General features: G+C 30.8%; 1 protein-coding gene across 3 annotated transcripts in view; it reads left to right on the top strand.

Annotated features, from left to right (window-relative positions):
- Nucleotides 1-7,981, top strand: part of LOC127738045 (monocarboxylate transporter 12-B-like) — a 45,541-nt gene extending 37,560 nt beyond the window's left edge. For 2 of the 3 annotated variants that reach the window (XM_052249125.1, XM_052249126.1), the window contains exon 6: nucleotides 1,071-7,981. In XM_052249125.1, the coding sequence (XP_052105085.1) occupies nucleotides 1,071-1,288 (218 nt within the window). In that variant the 3' untranslated portion in view covers nucleotides 1,289-7,981. The remainder of the gene's footprint in view (nucleotides 1-1,070) is intronic. The other variant, XR_007999920.1, reaches the window with a different exon arrangement.
- Nucleotides 7,982-16,086: the final 8,105 nt, after the last annotated feature.

The raw sequence follows: 16,086 nt of genomic DNA, 5'->3' as shown, positions 1-16,086 counted from the left end.
TACGGACTGTATTCCACAATACTCAATAACTGGTTGAGGAGAAATAACTCTCTTATACATATGATATATGATAACTTAACCAAAAGTTGACCATACCTAACTGACATATAACATCCCCCCCAAACAAATAAACAAACCCTGTTTGTTTTTAATGGTTAAGGAGTTTTGGTCATTTAACAAAAAAATGTTAAAAAATACAATACTTTAACAAACAAGCATGCCTAATTACGTCTTGCTTTATCCTCTTGTATGACTGCAGGTTAAGAATAACATTTTAAAAGTTTGGGTGTCTGTTCTGTTCTTAAATAGGAATTATCTTTTAAATATGTAACTTGTGTAAGATAACATCTCAAATATGATCTAGGTGAGTTTAACATCCATATTAAAGTCATTCCATGCTTCATTTATTTCAACTAAGATCTCCCTTTAGTTCTAGATCACTATTGTTAGTGGTGTAGTCATGTTTTATAATAAAGTGTCATGAAAATGAACCTGTTGACCTTCATTTAATAGATCATCATGAGATTCATGACCTTATATTATTGCATCTTTGGTTCAATTTTATATCCAAGTTTATTTTTATGATCGTTTTTGAACAAATTGTATAATTAGGTATTTGAATGCATCTGTTGGTCACTTTCAGATGATCCATGCAATCACATAGATTCATTATCACTTACATTTCGCCCTGTATCAATTTAATTTTTAAACCAGTTTGTTGACTATATTGGATTTCTGGAAGCAATTGGCTCAATGAGGCAAAGTTGTGAGCCTATAGTTTACCTATATTTTGTTTGATTGTCAGATCTGTATTTTGTCATTTGAAGAATGAAAACCTTATAACTTTTTAAATCTAAATTACTAATGAAAAAAAAAAAAACCATTGCAACAGCTGAATTACGAGTAATTATCTAAGACGCTAATAGAAAAGGCTGAATAGACATTTTACAACAAAAATATGTAAAATAGATATATATATATATATTGTGGAGATGAATTTATTGACAATTAACTACCATTGTATTGCTCTTCAACATTACTTTTAAGAATGTTTGACCATTATTTTACAGGCTGGTTGTATGATGCAACAGGAAGTTATGATATATCTTTTTATGTGGCTGGAACTGTTGTAGCTTTTAGTGGTGCTATACTATACATCATTCCTGTAATACAGAAATGTACCGGACGGAAGTCATACTCAAGAAACACTGAGTTCATTGTTAACAATCCAGACACTTTAAACAATGAAATGAAAGAAGTAGAAATGTCAGAGTTAAAGCAGTCTTGAAGAAAATCATGATAGATGTCTAATTTGAATATGAATTAGTGTAACTAAGTAATTGCATAAGATTAGAATTATTTTTGTGATCATAAATTTCACAACGAAAAGTAAATAATTTAAATCAAATATATGTACATAGTACATTTAATATATCAATTTTTGTATATTTCGCTATGTAAATGAAGCTGGTTCATATGCTTCAATACAGATCTTAGATTAACTATCTATTATATAAGAGTATGAATAATATATATATATGTATGTAGTACTAAATACAGTCAGTGTCACATAAGAATAAGGGTTTACTTTTACAAAGAATCAATTGTAATAAAAGCTGGTCACTACTCAACAAACAAACAAAATAACAAGTTTGATTTGAAAATATTTACATCAGTGAACAAGAATCAATGAAAGATAATAGAGTGACATTCATTTGGGAAAATGATTTTTTAGCAGTTTAGTGTTTATTGATTTTTAAGTTGAACACAATGAAAGGGATAGCTATATTGCTGTGTTTGGTTGGTCATTCACAGAAATCATATTGACTATATTGTGTTCTATTCCCACTAACTATTATTTTAATTGAACTGCTCTTATAACAGTAATAGATTATATATGTGTTGTTTGTCGTTTTTGTTTGAATATCTATATTATTTTTGGGGGAGCTGTGTGTTTATTGTTTGATATGACCTGTTGTATTGTCCAGTATTTTTTGTGATCTCTGATATCCTTTTTATGTATTATTTGAAGTACTTAGACACTAGCCAGCCTTATCCCATCACAGGATAATCTGAAATTATACTTTGTTGAATTTCTCATGTTATGATTTTTTTGGTTTCAGTTTAATTTATTTTTACCAATATCATAAAAATCTTTATATAACTGATTAGGTATATCTTTGTTTAATGTTGTGTGAAATTGAATAGTTCAGATATTTATGTGTATCATCAGGTCAAGTAAATGCCTCATGCATATTTCAAATCATACTACAATTATGTCAACAGTGTAGGAGATCTCATGAGTAAAGTCATATTCACTGATTTAAAATAGTTACTAGAGAGGTAATGAGATAGATCACTGTCAGATTCCTTGATTTATCTTTTGAAGGTTGCTTTAATATTTTTATACAAACACCAAAATTTGAAGTTGTATTATTGTTTTAGTGTAAAGTCATCATTTTTCTGTCTGTAGACACAAATCCTTTTTCCATGATGACATTTATTTAGCAGATCGGTCATTATGAAATTTAGTTAAACACAATATTCCTTAATAATAATAATAATAATTCTTTATTTAAAGAGGGTTACAAAGTTAGCTACAAAACTAATCTTCCCTGAGGCCGGCCCTCATGAAATACATTGAAATATAACAATCAAAGAATTACAAAATAATCAAACAACCACACACATAAGAAAAATCAAATGAGAAATTGTTATGAAATATACGATTTTCAAACAGGCAAAAATAGTGAATTGTCTGAAAACAGATCATGTTTGGGATGCAAGACCACTTTTTTTTTAAGATTAGGTTTTTGCCTTTGAATCTACTTATGTACTAAAAAAATTCTCATATGTGATTTTAAGCAAACTTGTCTAATTTAACTCTTAAAGTTCCATAATCTAAAAAGCTATCTGCAGCATTTATTGTTTGCAGCACATAATTGTGCAAAAACAGTACTTTGTATATGCTGACTTTTCGTACACACTTGTTCAACTTTCCTTAGTCTGAGATTGCTCTGATGGCATGTCTGTACATATAGAAACTATGGAAATTGCTGACTCAGACTTTGGGCTGCATGTTTCTGTATTAAAATCTTAATAATATAAATATAAGTAAGGAGATGTGGTATGATTGCCAATGAGACAACTATCCACTAAACTTCAAATGAAGTTGATGTAAGCAATAAGTTAAGTAGATCAATCAAAAAACATTCTTTGTTTCCTTATTTATTGGGGTAAAGATTGCATTACTTGATATCTAGATCCCAAGATTTATCACTACTTTTGATAGTTTAAACAAAATAGTGCAGTGAAGTGAGCATTCTTTAGATCCTATCCATTCAATATCATGCAATTTATTTATGGTATGTTATACTAATAGATATTCAAGTTACAATATGATGTGTATTTGAATTAATACTTGTCAAGAAAACTTTTTTTTGTAATTGAATGCATGGCATATTAATCTGTTATAAAAATAGGTTCAACCATGAAAACTGAACAAAGGAAGATAACTCCAACTTAAATTTATATATAAAAATAAGAAGATGTGGTATGATTGCCAATGAGACAACTCTCCACAAGAGACCTAATGACACAGAAATTAACAACTATAGGTCACCATACGGCCTTCAACAATGAGCATAGCCCACACCGCATAGTCAGCTGTAAAAGGCCCCAAAATGACAAATGTAAAACAATTCAAACGAGAAAACTAACGGCCTAATTTATGTACAAATTATAATTTGCTTAGCTAAATAATGTCACAAAATTACCAAATAAAAGCAATCTTTACCCTTCAGTGCTCACAAGCACTTTGGTTGATTTTTTACTTGACAAATAACTAACTTTTATTCACCAACGAAATTCTAGGAGAGGAATAAAACAGTAATAGTAGAAATACTTTTGCATGACGTCACGAAATAAATTGGAAATTCCCAAATGTCACAAACTTGCAAGCATAACGAACTTGCAATCATCGACAATACAATTTTTGTCAAATAATTACTAATTTTTTTTCTTTTACAAAAATTCATTGAAATTATTTTACAATATTTTACATCATGAGCAAGATGCCAGCTACTGCTTGTATTGTGGGATCATCTTACCCTTCACTAATACCTGAGTTTGACCTTGAGTTTTTGTAGGGTTCATGTAACTCAGTCTATTGTTTTCTATGTAATGTTTTGTGGGAAAAGAGAATTGCAATTGTACTTAACTTCAAGTAATATGTGAAAATCAATGCCGTTTTTCGTTTTACTGAATTGGAAAAATCTCTTCAAACAATTATCGTTTGACAAACTGGTTATTGCTACAATGGAATTATGTTTTAAAAAGAAACACTATGTTAGAATCTATAAAAATCAATTCCCTGTGATATTTTAAAACTTTCCTTTTTGTCATACTTGTACAAAAATAGAACAACAACATTTTTTTGTAATACAAGATATTAAGTACTGCTTTTTATTATTATTTAGGCCCATGAGTCAGTTTCTAAACTATATTTAGAAGTTCAAATAGTGACAAACACATTTATCATATGTAGATGTGAATATTTTGCATTGAAAAAATTTCTATGATTGAAAATGTCCACAAAATATTACCTCTGAATGGTTTTTGCCAGTAATGGAGACAATCAATGATTAATATTTTTTCCACTTTGTTTATCTTATATATTTATGATTGTATTAATATATACATGTATATTATCTCAGAACAATTTTTATAAACAAATTGATTTGTTTAAAGAACTTGTTAATTAACCTCCATAGGTCCACATTGTAGTTACATAACCAAACATTAGAAAATAATAGTAATTGCCATGATTAGTTGTAAATTAAGTTAACTGATGTCATCTCATTATAACACATAACTAAAATTGTTAATTTGCAGCCAAGAAATATAGATTAATACCAATAATATTTAAAATAATGTTATCTCAAGTGTCATGTACCTTTGATTATAACTGTAAAAGCACTAGTTTTCAAAAAGGACAGCAAGCATGTGCTAAATATTACAAAGGCATCAGGTGTCAAATTTGGGACTTGAAATTTATTTTAAACAAATGTTCAGTCCAATCAGGAACATATATATTGACGGGACTTGACACTACCTGATTGTAGTCGATTTTAACGTCGTGCCATAGTTAATAAAGATACGATACAGAAACGGACATGTGTTAAAAACGGACTCGCTATTATCCTAATAATTTCTGATATTATCAATAAAATGTCATTCAAATTAGTTTTATAGTGATGTTAGTGTATCAAACTTGTATTCTGTCACTTCAAATTTGTTAAAATCGCAAGCATTTCATCACAGAATTGTGCAGAATGCAATCCAGGTAATAAAAAAATGGCGGCCATTGCCGCGATGATTTTCAAATTCCCAAACTATTATAAAACACTTCACATCAAATAAATCAAACTTATTTTGGTAATTTTATATGACAAAATATATCTACTAAATGATAAAACTTGTATTTATTTACAATTAGAGTTATGTGGTTTATTTGTTGAGCAGTTCTGATAGTTTTTCAGTCAGACGCTACCAAAATCCGTAAATCTTGGGAAGTCTCGGGGAGTCCGAGATTTTATCAATTTTATACTGAAAAGCGTATCAGATTCATTTCCCGTTAGATATACTGTTCCCAGGTCCAATTAGGATTATAAAAAATGTGACTTTATAAAAATGTATATCTTCAATAATTAAATGAAATGAAAAAGATTAACCTTTCTAGATTTAACTTCAGTCTTTTTTAACAGTGATTCAACTAGTGAAGCTGCTTGTTAACGTCTTGGATTTATATAGTAGTATGAGAATCGGGTACACCGTACCCCAAATGACAATTAACAGTCAAATTTTGGTTAAAATATAATGAACATTTTTCTCTGTTTGATGATAACTGTAGTTCAAAAATATCATGTGATGAATGACAATATAGAATTTTAAGGCTCATTTGAGGTTTCATTAGTAGCTGAAAGGGGGAAATTGACCGTAATACAACGGAAAGTCTAAGCCCTAATTACTTCATATATATGTATGAATATTGGAATGAGTTGGGGATTTCTATACCCCAAAGCTGTTAAAGTGTTTGTTATTTTTCCATTCATTGTTGTTTATTTGATATTTGTTTTGTATGTTTTACTTGTTTGTTTTGTTATAAGTTTGATGAGTAGTTTTCAGTTAAAGACAAGAAATACGTTTTTGAACTTGTAAATCTGAGAAAACAAGTGATCATAAAAATTACCTTTTGATGTTTTAGAAGATTTTACAGCTAAATAATCATGTCAAGTTAATGATGTGTGCTTTATTTTATATATGTTTTTATTAATTTTTTCAATCATTTTGAAGATGCTTTTAATGCTAGAAATATATATATATATAAATCATATTTTTAGACAAGACTATTTTTTGTTAAACAGTCAAGAGTATTCAAAATGTATTTAAAAAATCTGACAGGTGATTGATATCCAAATAAGAAGAAGAAAGATTATTATGGACGGAACTTTAGAACAAATATTTAGTATAATAACCATCAATGTTTGCCAATTTGAGCTGTTTTGTGATCTCTCCAAAAGATTTTAAATTGTATACATATGCAGTATAATTATACCATATACAGTAATTCTGGGAAAAACTGACAATTGTTGATAAACTAAAAAATAAAGGTTATTACTTCTACAATATGTAGATTAATTGATGTTCACTTTTAAAATTGTTCTGTGTGTTTTATTTCAAAATTGTTATCTTCCATTGAAATGCAATATTTAGCTGATAGTTATTTTGTGCAATAATGAATTTGTATAATAGCTTTACAACTTTTATTATATTTATCTACATGTATTTTATTTTTTGCAATTATACACACACATTTTCTGTAGTTGGTCAGTTTCATAACCTGTCACATTTGTTATTAATTTGCATTTAGAAAGTTATTGTTTTTCTTTAGTTGAATGTTAACTTATCTGGATCATAGGGCCATATAAGGTATTGACTTCATTAGGCATTCTTCATCATTGAGGAGTTGGATTAGAGACCAGAAATTTCCATATTTTGTCTTTTTTGTATTAACAAGGCTAGATATTTTTAATCTTTACAAAAGGGATGATTGGCTCCCTTTTTGCCTCATTTAATGCAGATCAGGTCACATTATACATAACTGCAAAGATTCCACATAGTATCACATTCAGTTCTGTGGGAAATCACATTTTCATTTTTTTTTTTCAGATTCCATCTTTTTCTCTGAAAAACTTAACCGAATCTGGCTGAAATAATTTCCTCTGAAATACCTCCTTCCATTCTAGTTTGATATCAACACCAAAACTTGGAAAAATCTTGTAAAGGACCAATTTGGACTAAATTAAAAAGGCTGAATAGTCTTTGGGCTCAAGAGTGTCTTACATTGTGTATAAAATTCAAGTCAGCAATATAGTGTTATTTGGACCTACAGTTTCGGTCGTACTATATTTTTTTATGATTTTAACTTGATAAAAAATTGAAATAGTTATTTTTACACATTTTATTTGTTAGTGTATTAGATTTTGAATACAGAAGAAAATTTTCTAATTACAAAAATGAAGTCCATGTTTAAATTTTAGTATTCAGGACCAATTTTAACTTGAAATCATAAACCTGAAAATAAATGTGAAATTCTCCATTAATATTGATTTCTTGATTAAGAATGTAAATATTTTTCTATGTTATAGATATATGCAAAATGTTTATATTCCATAGAGTATCACTCATAATATATGTAATACGAAAGTTCTATAAATTTCATTAAATGATATACATTGAGGATTTACCAGTATGAAAGAACAGTACTAAAGATTCCTTCTGCAAGAACTCAATAAAATCAAACAAATTTTTATATAAATAATGATTCTTGTTTTATGATGATATTAAATGTGTACTATTTTATCAAAAAATGTTTGATACATTAAATGAAAGTTATATGTATTAAAAAATATGTAGATAATGTTTATTGTTTTACATAGCTTTATGCTAAATTATTGATACCATGGAAATAAGGGAGTGCGTTTTCCTTACTGTTCATTTTCGAATGTCCACAACATTTGTACAGTATGATTGTATCTTCATCATTGTGAATAAAAGGAAATGTGGCATATATGTCAATGAGACAGCAACATATTGACGCTAAAACACACATACATCTAGAGATAAAAAATGTAGTCTTAAAAAATATACAGGTGTCTATTATATGTTGAGGTCTTAATCTCCCTGCGCCTAAAGAGTTGTGAATATATCCACCACCAAAGGCTAGTAAAGATCTCCCATCAGCACCAAATTCTCAAAATGACAGAAACATTAAGGTGGTACATTACAGAATCAAGGCAAATTGGACACTTATTTTTCATTCAAGAGGTCATTTGACTATGAAAATTATTTAGATTTAAAGCACCCCCAAAAACATTTGTTAACAAAATACAGACTCAGCAATCACTGTTTAAGAATAGAAACTGGCAGACATGAACGTTTTATCAATGTATGTGGTAAATATGAAATATTACCTCGACATGAGAGGATATGTTTATATTGTAATTCAAATCTATTGAAAATGAAATGCACTTTCTTCTGGAATGCCCTCTTTACAATAACCTCAGAAGAGATATGACTGATTATATAAAAAATACCCAAGTTTAGTTAATTTAAACAGAATAGATCTTTTTACATGGATCATGAGTAATGAAGATAGCAGTTTTTTATCTATTTTATGTGCATACCTTGATAAAGGCCTGCAACTTAGAAAATCAGAAAATTAGTTAAATACTCTAAAAGATAGCAAAATTATCTCCCCTTGACCACTGACCCTTTCCTCATGCATTTGAACTATTATTTTATGTTTCTTTAATCACTCTGTAATGTCTATGTCATGTTGTTATTAATATTATGCTCTTAATGGGCCCTTTAATTTGGAAAAATAAAAATATTGTATATTGTATTGTATAACACTACAGGGAGATAACTCTGTAAAAATCAGCCGTTTATTGTTAAGGAAATATTAAGCTTCTCAATGATCAAAATTAGTGTTTGTCAAACTGCTATATATCCAATGAAATTTTTCCAATAAAGTGGTTCAAGTTATAATTTTGTCAAAGGATCAAAATAGATATTTTGTCAACATTTGATGAAAATTAAACGAGCCAAATTAATTTTAGTCAAGGTGTTTGGTACCACTTTAAGATAGAGCAAAAGAACAGCACAGAAGAGGTTCCTAACTTGGGACATGGCACATTAAACTATAGAGGGGTTTAATTTTTTTATTAATTCTTTATCTCAAACCCTCCCTTTTAATCTTGATCAGTGAACCAACAAAAGGAACATAAAAGAGCATTGTCAGCATTGTTGTAGAGGCAATGTTTTTATGCTACTTTCTTATGCCTTTGACTCATCTTTATGGTTTGAACACAATGTTTCTGGTCAAAGTTTTTTTTATAGTACTTTCCACCTGTTATTTTAAGTGAACAAAATGAGATGTGGGTTATCCTATCACCATATATGTCATTGAGGGACCAGCCAACAGACTAGAGGGCAACAACAATAGACATATGGCTACACAATATGTCATTTCTTAAGGACTGCAAGGGGAGAAAAACTTTTGATAGTCCATTGCCATTCATCTATCAATTAATCAACTAAGGATATGAAAATAGACATTTATCAAGTTATTAACCTCCAGTTGTTCTTTATTTAACACTCAGGTTTCAAAAATTTGTATTAGCCAACAATTTTGTAATATTCCAGAGAAGAATTTCCTCAATTTTAGAATACCATCAAATTTAAACTTTTTTTCAATTCTCAGTGATTCCAGTGAAGACTAACTGATTTGTTTTCAACATGGACCAAGGCTTGAAATCAATCTTAAAAAAATGAAATATATATTAAAGTTGTCAAAGTAAAAAAAAATTATCTTGCCTAAAAAATACAAGTTAAAGAAAAAAAAACAAATGTTATCTTGTTCTGGAAGACATTCATCAACTTATGATACCAATTTCAATACTAAGAACTTGTCTTTCTAGAAAAAACCCTTATCAAACACAACAAGGCCCAAAAATTTAAGAAGCCAAGTACATCTAAAAAATCTGAAATGGAACTTTAAAACAAATAAAACATCGAAGGTCAGCTTTGTCTTTAGGATGTTGCAACGTTAATTTGCCACTTCCAAAATGTCGACTGGATGGATAGAAACCATCTTTCAGTGACAGTCAACCATCAGTGACAGTGTTAGTTATATAGACGTAGGATACCAATACTATGACATATGTTACTGGAACAACCTTCATCAGGCATGTGCAACACCAAAAGTTTTGGAAGCCAATGAGTTAGAACACATTTGTTTGTAAGTTATACTACTAAGAATAATACAGTGAAGGAACACACTATAAATGATGCATTTGCACTCCAATCCTGTATAAGGGAGTTGGTTTAGAAAAGGCAGAAATCTTTGTTTCATTCATTTGCTTTGAAACTTTGAATTGAAATTGATTTCTGTGTAAAGGGTGCCTTGACTGTAAATACCCCTACAACATTGAACTTTGTCTATAAAAGAAACTTCCTACAAGGATTTATTCCTTCTATCAAAAGTCCACTACTAGAGCTAGCCTAGAATAAAAATAAAATTTATAATTTTATGTCGGATTTACATGAACATCAGGGGCTGATCCAGCCATTTTTAAAAGGGGGGTTCCCAACCCAGGATAAAGGGGGGGGGGTGTCCAACTATATGTCCCCATTCAAATGCATCGATCGTCAAACAAAAGGAGGGTTCCAACATAAGCTCTGTGGTGCTTTTTGCCGACATTTATAACAATAACAACACATATTAGATTTACAAAATAAGACAGTTATATTGCATAAGCAAAAGCTCATATAAACAAGCATTCTGAGAGTATTGCATGGCAATACATAGTCCCCTACTGGTTAAAAATTCATTGTACTGGAACAAAAACTTTACTTGATCTTTGACTAGTCATGGTGCAAACTCAAATATCAAGTCAATATCTTTAAGCATGACGAAAAAAGTGTGTAAAACTGATTATTTGAGTCCAAGGACCATTACTCTGCACAAAATCATCACACCAGAACAAAATTTCAACTTGATCCGTAACTTGTCATGTTTAAACTATATACCAATTATCAATCAATATCTTCAAGCATGACGAAAAAAGGTGCAGAAAACGGATTATTTGAGTGAATTTATTAAGTCCGAGGACTATAACTCTGTACAAAATCATCAAACCTGAACAAAATTTGAACTTGATCTGCAATTTGTCATGATAAAACTACATACCAATTATCAAATCAATATATTTTAGCATGACGAAAAAAAGTATGGAAAACTGATTATTTGGGCGAATTTTTCTAAGTCCAAGGACCATAACTCTGGACAAAATCATCAGACCGGAACAAAAATTGAACTTTATCTGTGACTTGTCTTCAAGACGAAGAAAGAAAGTGTGGAAAACTGATATTCCGGACTGACGGATGGACAGACAGACAGACAGGCGTACAGAGTGCAAACCTAAAGTCCCCTTTGACTTAGTCAGTAGGGGACTAAAAAGCATAGCACAAACAAGCAAATCACTAAAACTAAGCAAAGCACAAGAAATAAATAAAGCAAAACTATTTACCACAAGCAGCATGGTACACTTAATATGAAAATTAGATTATTAAGATCTGCAGGAGCCACATCTTCATGAATTGCAATTCCAGTTGTTGGTCATACTTTTAGGTTAAAGCTAGTAATGACCTTCTTATTTTACCTAATCCGGATGCGGAACAAAGCTCTTGAATTTTATTATAAATACAAGGAGATATTTATATGTGTTAATGAGACAGCAAAAAATATCCAAAAGTCGTATAGAAGGCAACATAGGTCTACAGTGCCTATACAATATGCCAAGCTCTAAGTCGTTCCAAGCCACGCAACTTTCCGTATTTACCCAAAAATAGATATGTAGGACATTATTAACCAAATTGCACAAAATTCTATCGGAGGTAAAGTCAAATAATGTTTTCCCAGATTCAACTATTTTTTGTTGCTATTTAAAAAAAAACAACATGTACTTGAACCTAATATTTTTTTTTTAATATTTTTTCCCAAAACCAGTTTAAAGCGTTGAATAACTGGTTGATTTGTGAATGTATCTATTATTTAGTTGCTTTAATTTTAAAATTCCCAAAGCATAAGTTCTATCAATAATTTTATTTGTACCAAACAGCACTTTTTTTTCTGGTCAGAAATTTCACCATGGTTTGCTGTACTTCCTGGTTTTTTTTAATATTCCACGACGGAAGTCAACATTGTTTAAAAGGACATCAGCTACGAGATTTAAAAAAAAAGATTTTTTTTTTGTTCAATCATTAATGAAAGTGAAATAATGAAATAATAATTCTCTTTTAGTAGCCAGTTTGGTTCAATTTTGTCAAAATACGCTAAGAAATATCGCTGATAAATTATTCACTTGCAAGTGAATACCTCGACCTCATTCAATCCGTATTCATGTGACCTTTTATTTAACTCCTTAACTAGAGATGGGTTACGCATGAACTAGGCGTGTTAGGCTATTAAAAGGAAAAGAATGTCAACATTGAAAGTGATACAAGGGTATATCATTTGATTGACTGATTCGATCCACAACAACTTATTCTTATACTGGTAAAAACGATGATTAACATATTTATTTAACCTATAATATGAAATCAAACAGATTAAAATGTTCGTGTTCGCTAGTCTATTTATATTCATATATATGTAAATATTGGAATAAATGACCGTCAGCAGTCTTCGGAGGTCATCTGGATTGTGAATTAGATTGCCTCTAGACTAAAATACACACGAAATGCGGATACATATTATCGAGTCCATGCATTGTTAATTGTTCATTTTATACTTTTTGTAAGTTTGATATAGGTTTTAGTAGGTTATAAATCAAATATGTGAATTTGAGTCAAATCGGAGAACATGAATTTGACAGCTAATGCCCCTTTAAGTACTTGATTATATACTTATAAATATTATCACAGAGGTTCACGTAATAATACGTGCAATCTTTAATATAAGATTGAGAATGGAAATGGGGAATGTGTCAAAGAGACAACAACCAGACCAAAGAGCAGAAAACAGCCCTGGGCCACCAATGGGTCTTCAACACAGCGAGAAAATCACGCAGCCGGAGGCGGGCTTCACCTGGCTTCTAAACAAAAATGTGTTCTACATTTTGTAGTTCAGTGAAAATGGACGTCACGCTAAACTCCAAAACATATAAAGGAACTAGAATAAAAAAAAACGTACACGACTAACAAAGGCCAGATGCTCCTGACTTGGGACAGGCGCAAAAATGCGGCGCGGTTAAACATGTTTTGTGAGATCTCAACCCTCCCCCTACACCTCTAGCCAATATAGAATAAACAAACATACAGCATTACGCACAGTAAAACTAAGTTTAAAAGAAGTCCGAGGCCGATGTCAGAATAGAAAACAGAAGAAACTAAGCAAAATGACAATGATACATAAATTAACAAGGACTACTTACTGACATGCCAGCTCCAGACCTCAATTAAACTGATTGGAAAATTATGTCTTATGAAAATCAAGCACAATCCCTCCCGTTAGGGGTTTAATATCATACCATCATAAAATATATGAGAAGAACATAACCCGTATCATGCCAACAACTGGTTTTAGAATAAATGTGTTTATTTCCGATGCAAAGACCCTATGACTATGTTTAAATTAAACTTATAAAATTAATCAGACGTACATTATTAAGTCTTTTATCATTTAAAATATTGAAAAACGACTAGTAAATGAGATTACTTAAGTCTCAGTTAGTATTCCCTCACCAAAAGTACCGATGTCGACAAAACGGACATACTGATGATAATCTTTAGGCTTCACAAATAAAATACCCGTACAGACAATCTTAAAACACCAGCTTTCGATAGAACAAACATATCTTGTACATAAAATGTTACCGAAAAGATGATTTACGATCTAATATCGGTCTCTGTAGATTTCATCCAACAACTCCACGAACAATTCCGAAAAAAATCACGATATTGCGCAAAGTTATGAGCTGAAAGTCAATAAATCAAATAAATTAAACATTTATAGTCATGGTTCGAACTGAATAAACGTTTCGATATCAATACATAAATACAAAATATAAAGTGCAATGATTAAACAACGGTATTTTTTAACCATTATCAACGAAATATGAGATAATTTTCCAAGGGCGTAATCTATATGCTGAGGAAAGACAGAAAAATTGACCAAAAGGACGAACTGACCAACAAAAGTCTAGAAAAAAAAATCATAAAAGACTGAGCAACATGTACAAGTTTTTTAATTCCTAAAAGAAAGACTTAATAAATAATTATTGCCATAAAAACCGAAGGCTGGATTCCGCTTTCGATAACTGCGAGCCAGCGTCGACTGAGGTGTGAATTTTTGCTCCGTGTTGAAGGCCTCATTGTAAATAAGGGATGAACAGTGAATGCCGTTGTTCCTTTGCATATGTGTCATAAAATGTTCCTTCTTTTCATATCTACACTACACTACAGAGCTAAGTGAATAGGGAGAAGTCCGTTCCGTTATTCTATATCCCTGCTCACCAACGAGGAGGTGGAAGTAGAGTTTAGAGCAGGAAAGTGCGTTTTATTATTCACGGGTAACCAAAGCGCTAAGTGCTCGAGTTTATAAGCTAAACTAAGAGCCAAACGGACGGTACTGCAGTTATGTATTGAAGAAAACTAACACAAAACTTTAATAAATAAAAAATTAGATAGTCAGAGCTCTATTAAACCTTTTACTTTGAATTGGACATCACAGCATCATATTGATGCAATTTGAGACATTAAAGAATACACCGAAGACCTCAAAATAAAAAAAAGCCTTCAAATCCCTATTACTTGCACACCAGGGCAAATATTTGAGGGATGATGAGGGAGATATTCTGACAAAAAGAGCAACCAAAGAAGATCGAAACCACAACCAGAAAATAACATCATTCGTTTTTTAACGATGTGAAAAATTGTTCATCTGGCACTATCTTACGGTGTTTATATATCCCAGTTCGTTCGTTATGCCCGTGTGTGTGTGTAGTGACGTTTTGGATTTCCATGAGCGTAAACTTTGTATTACTGGTAAATTATCAAGTCAGGGATTTCGTTCCCACAAATTCCTTAAAATCTTTACTAAATACAAAGATTTGGTTTGCAAGTTTAGCTGTACCTGTAGAAAACTTATTTCAAACGGAATAGCACATCCTAAATTTTACGGTGATGTTGTTAACCAAGCCCGGAAATTTAGATACGATCCGGGTAAACTTATCAATCCTGTAGATAAACTTATTCTAAAAGGTTACCTATTCAGCACTGAAATTAAATCTTTGAATATTGTTTTATTGGTATAAATATTTATTTTGTTATCAGTAAATTAAAACTATACTAAATATTACACAAATGTACTTTCACGGTATTACAGTCTGTCGATACCCATATTTTTGGCTTTGTACAAGGTAATTTTTTCTCTGACTGTTAATGACGTCTTTTCACTTGATCCATTGGATGTGGGATGCGTACTGATTGATATTTTAGTCTTAGATACACGATTTTTTTATTAGTTGTTATTGGCTTTGAACTAGCTGTCAGTATCTGCGAGTACTCTCAGATCTGTACTTAGTGTCTTTTTTGTTGTTAGGAATGATTGATGGATATATACTCTGCCACGTCCTGTCTGTGTTTTTGTTTGATGTTTTTCTTTGTATCAATCTGATAAGTTAAGCCTTTTTCAACTGATTTTTAGTTTGTTCTTATGTTGTGCTGTTACACCACTGTCCCAGGTTAGAGGGAGGGTAGAGCGCTCACAAACATGTTTAACCCCGCCACTTTTTTATGTGCCTGTCCCTAGTCAGGAGCCTGTAGTTCAGTGGTTGTCGTTGGTTCACGTCCTGTCATATTTGTTATTCGTAAATTGTGTTTTTATAAATTAGGCTGTTAGTTTTCTCAATTGAATTGTTTCATATTTTTCATGTCGTGGCTTTTTATAGCCGACTATAC

This window comes from Mytilus californianus, unplaced genomic scaffold (assembly GCF_021869535.1).
Source record: "Mytilus californianus isolate M0D057914Y unplaced genomic scaffold, xbMytCali1.0.p SCAF_4, whole genome shotgun sequence".
Classification (NCBI taxonomy): Eukaryota; Metazoa; Mollusca; class Bivalvia; order Mytilida; family Mytilidae; genus Mytilus; species Mytilus californianus.
Note: the sequence above shows the minus strand (reverse complement) of the source record. Positions and strands in the feature narration are given on the sequence as shown.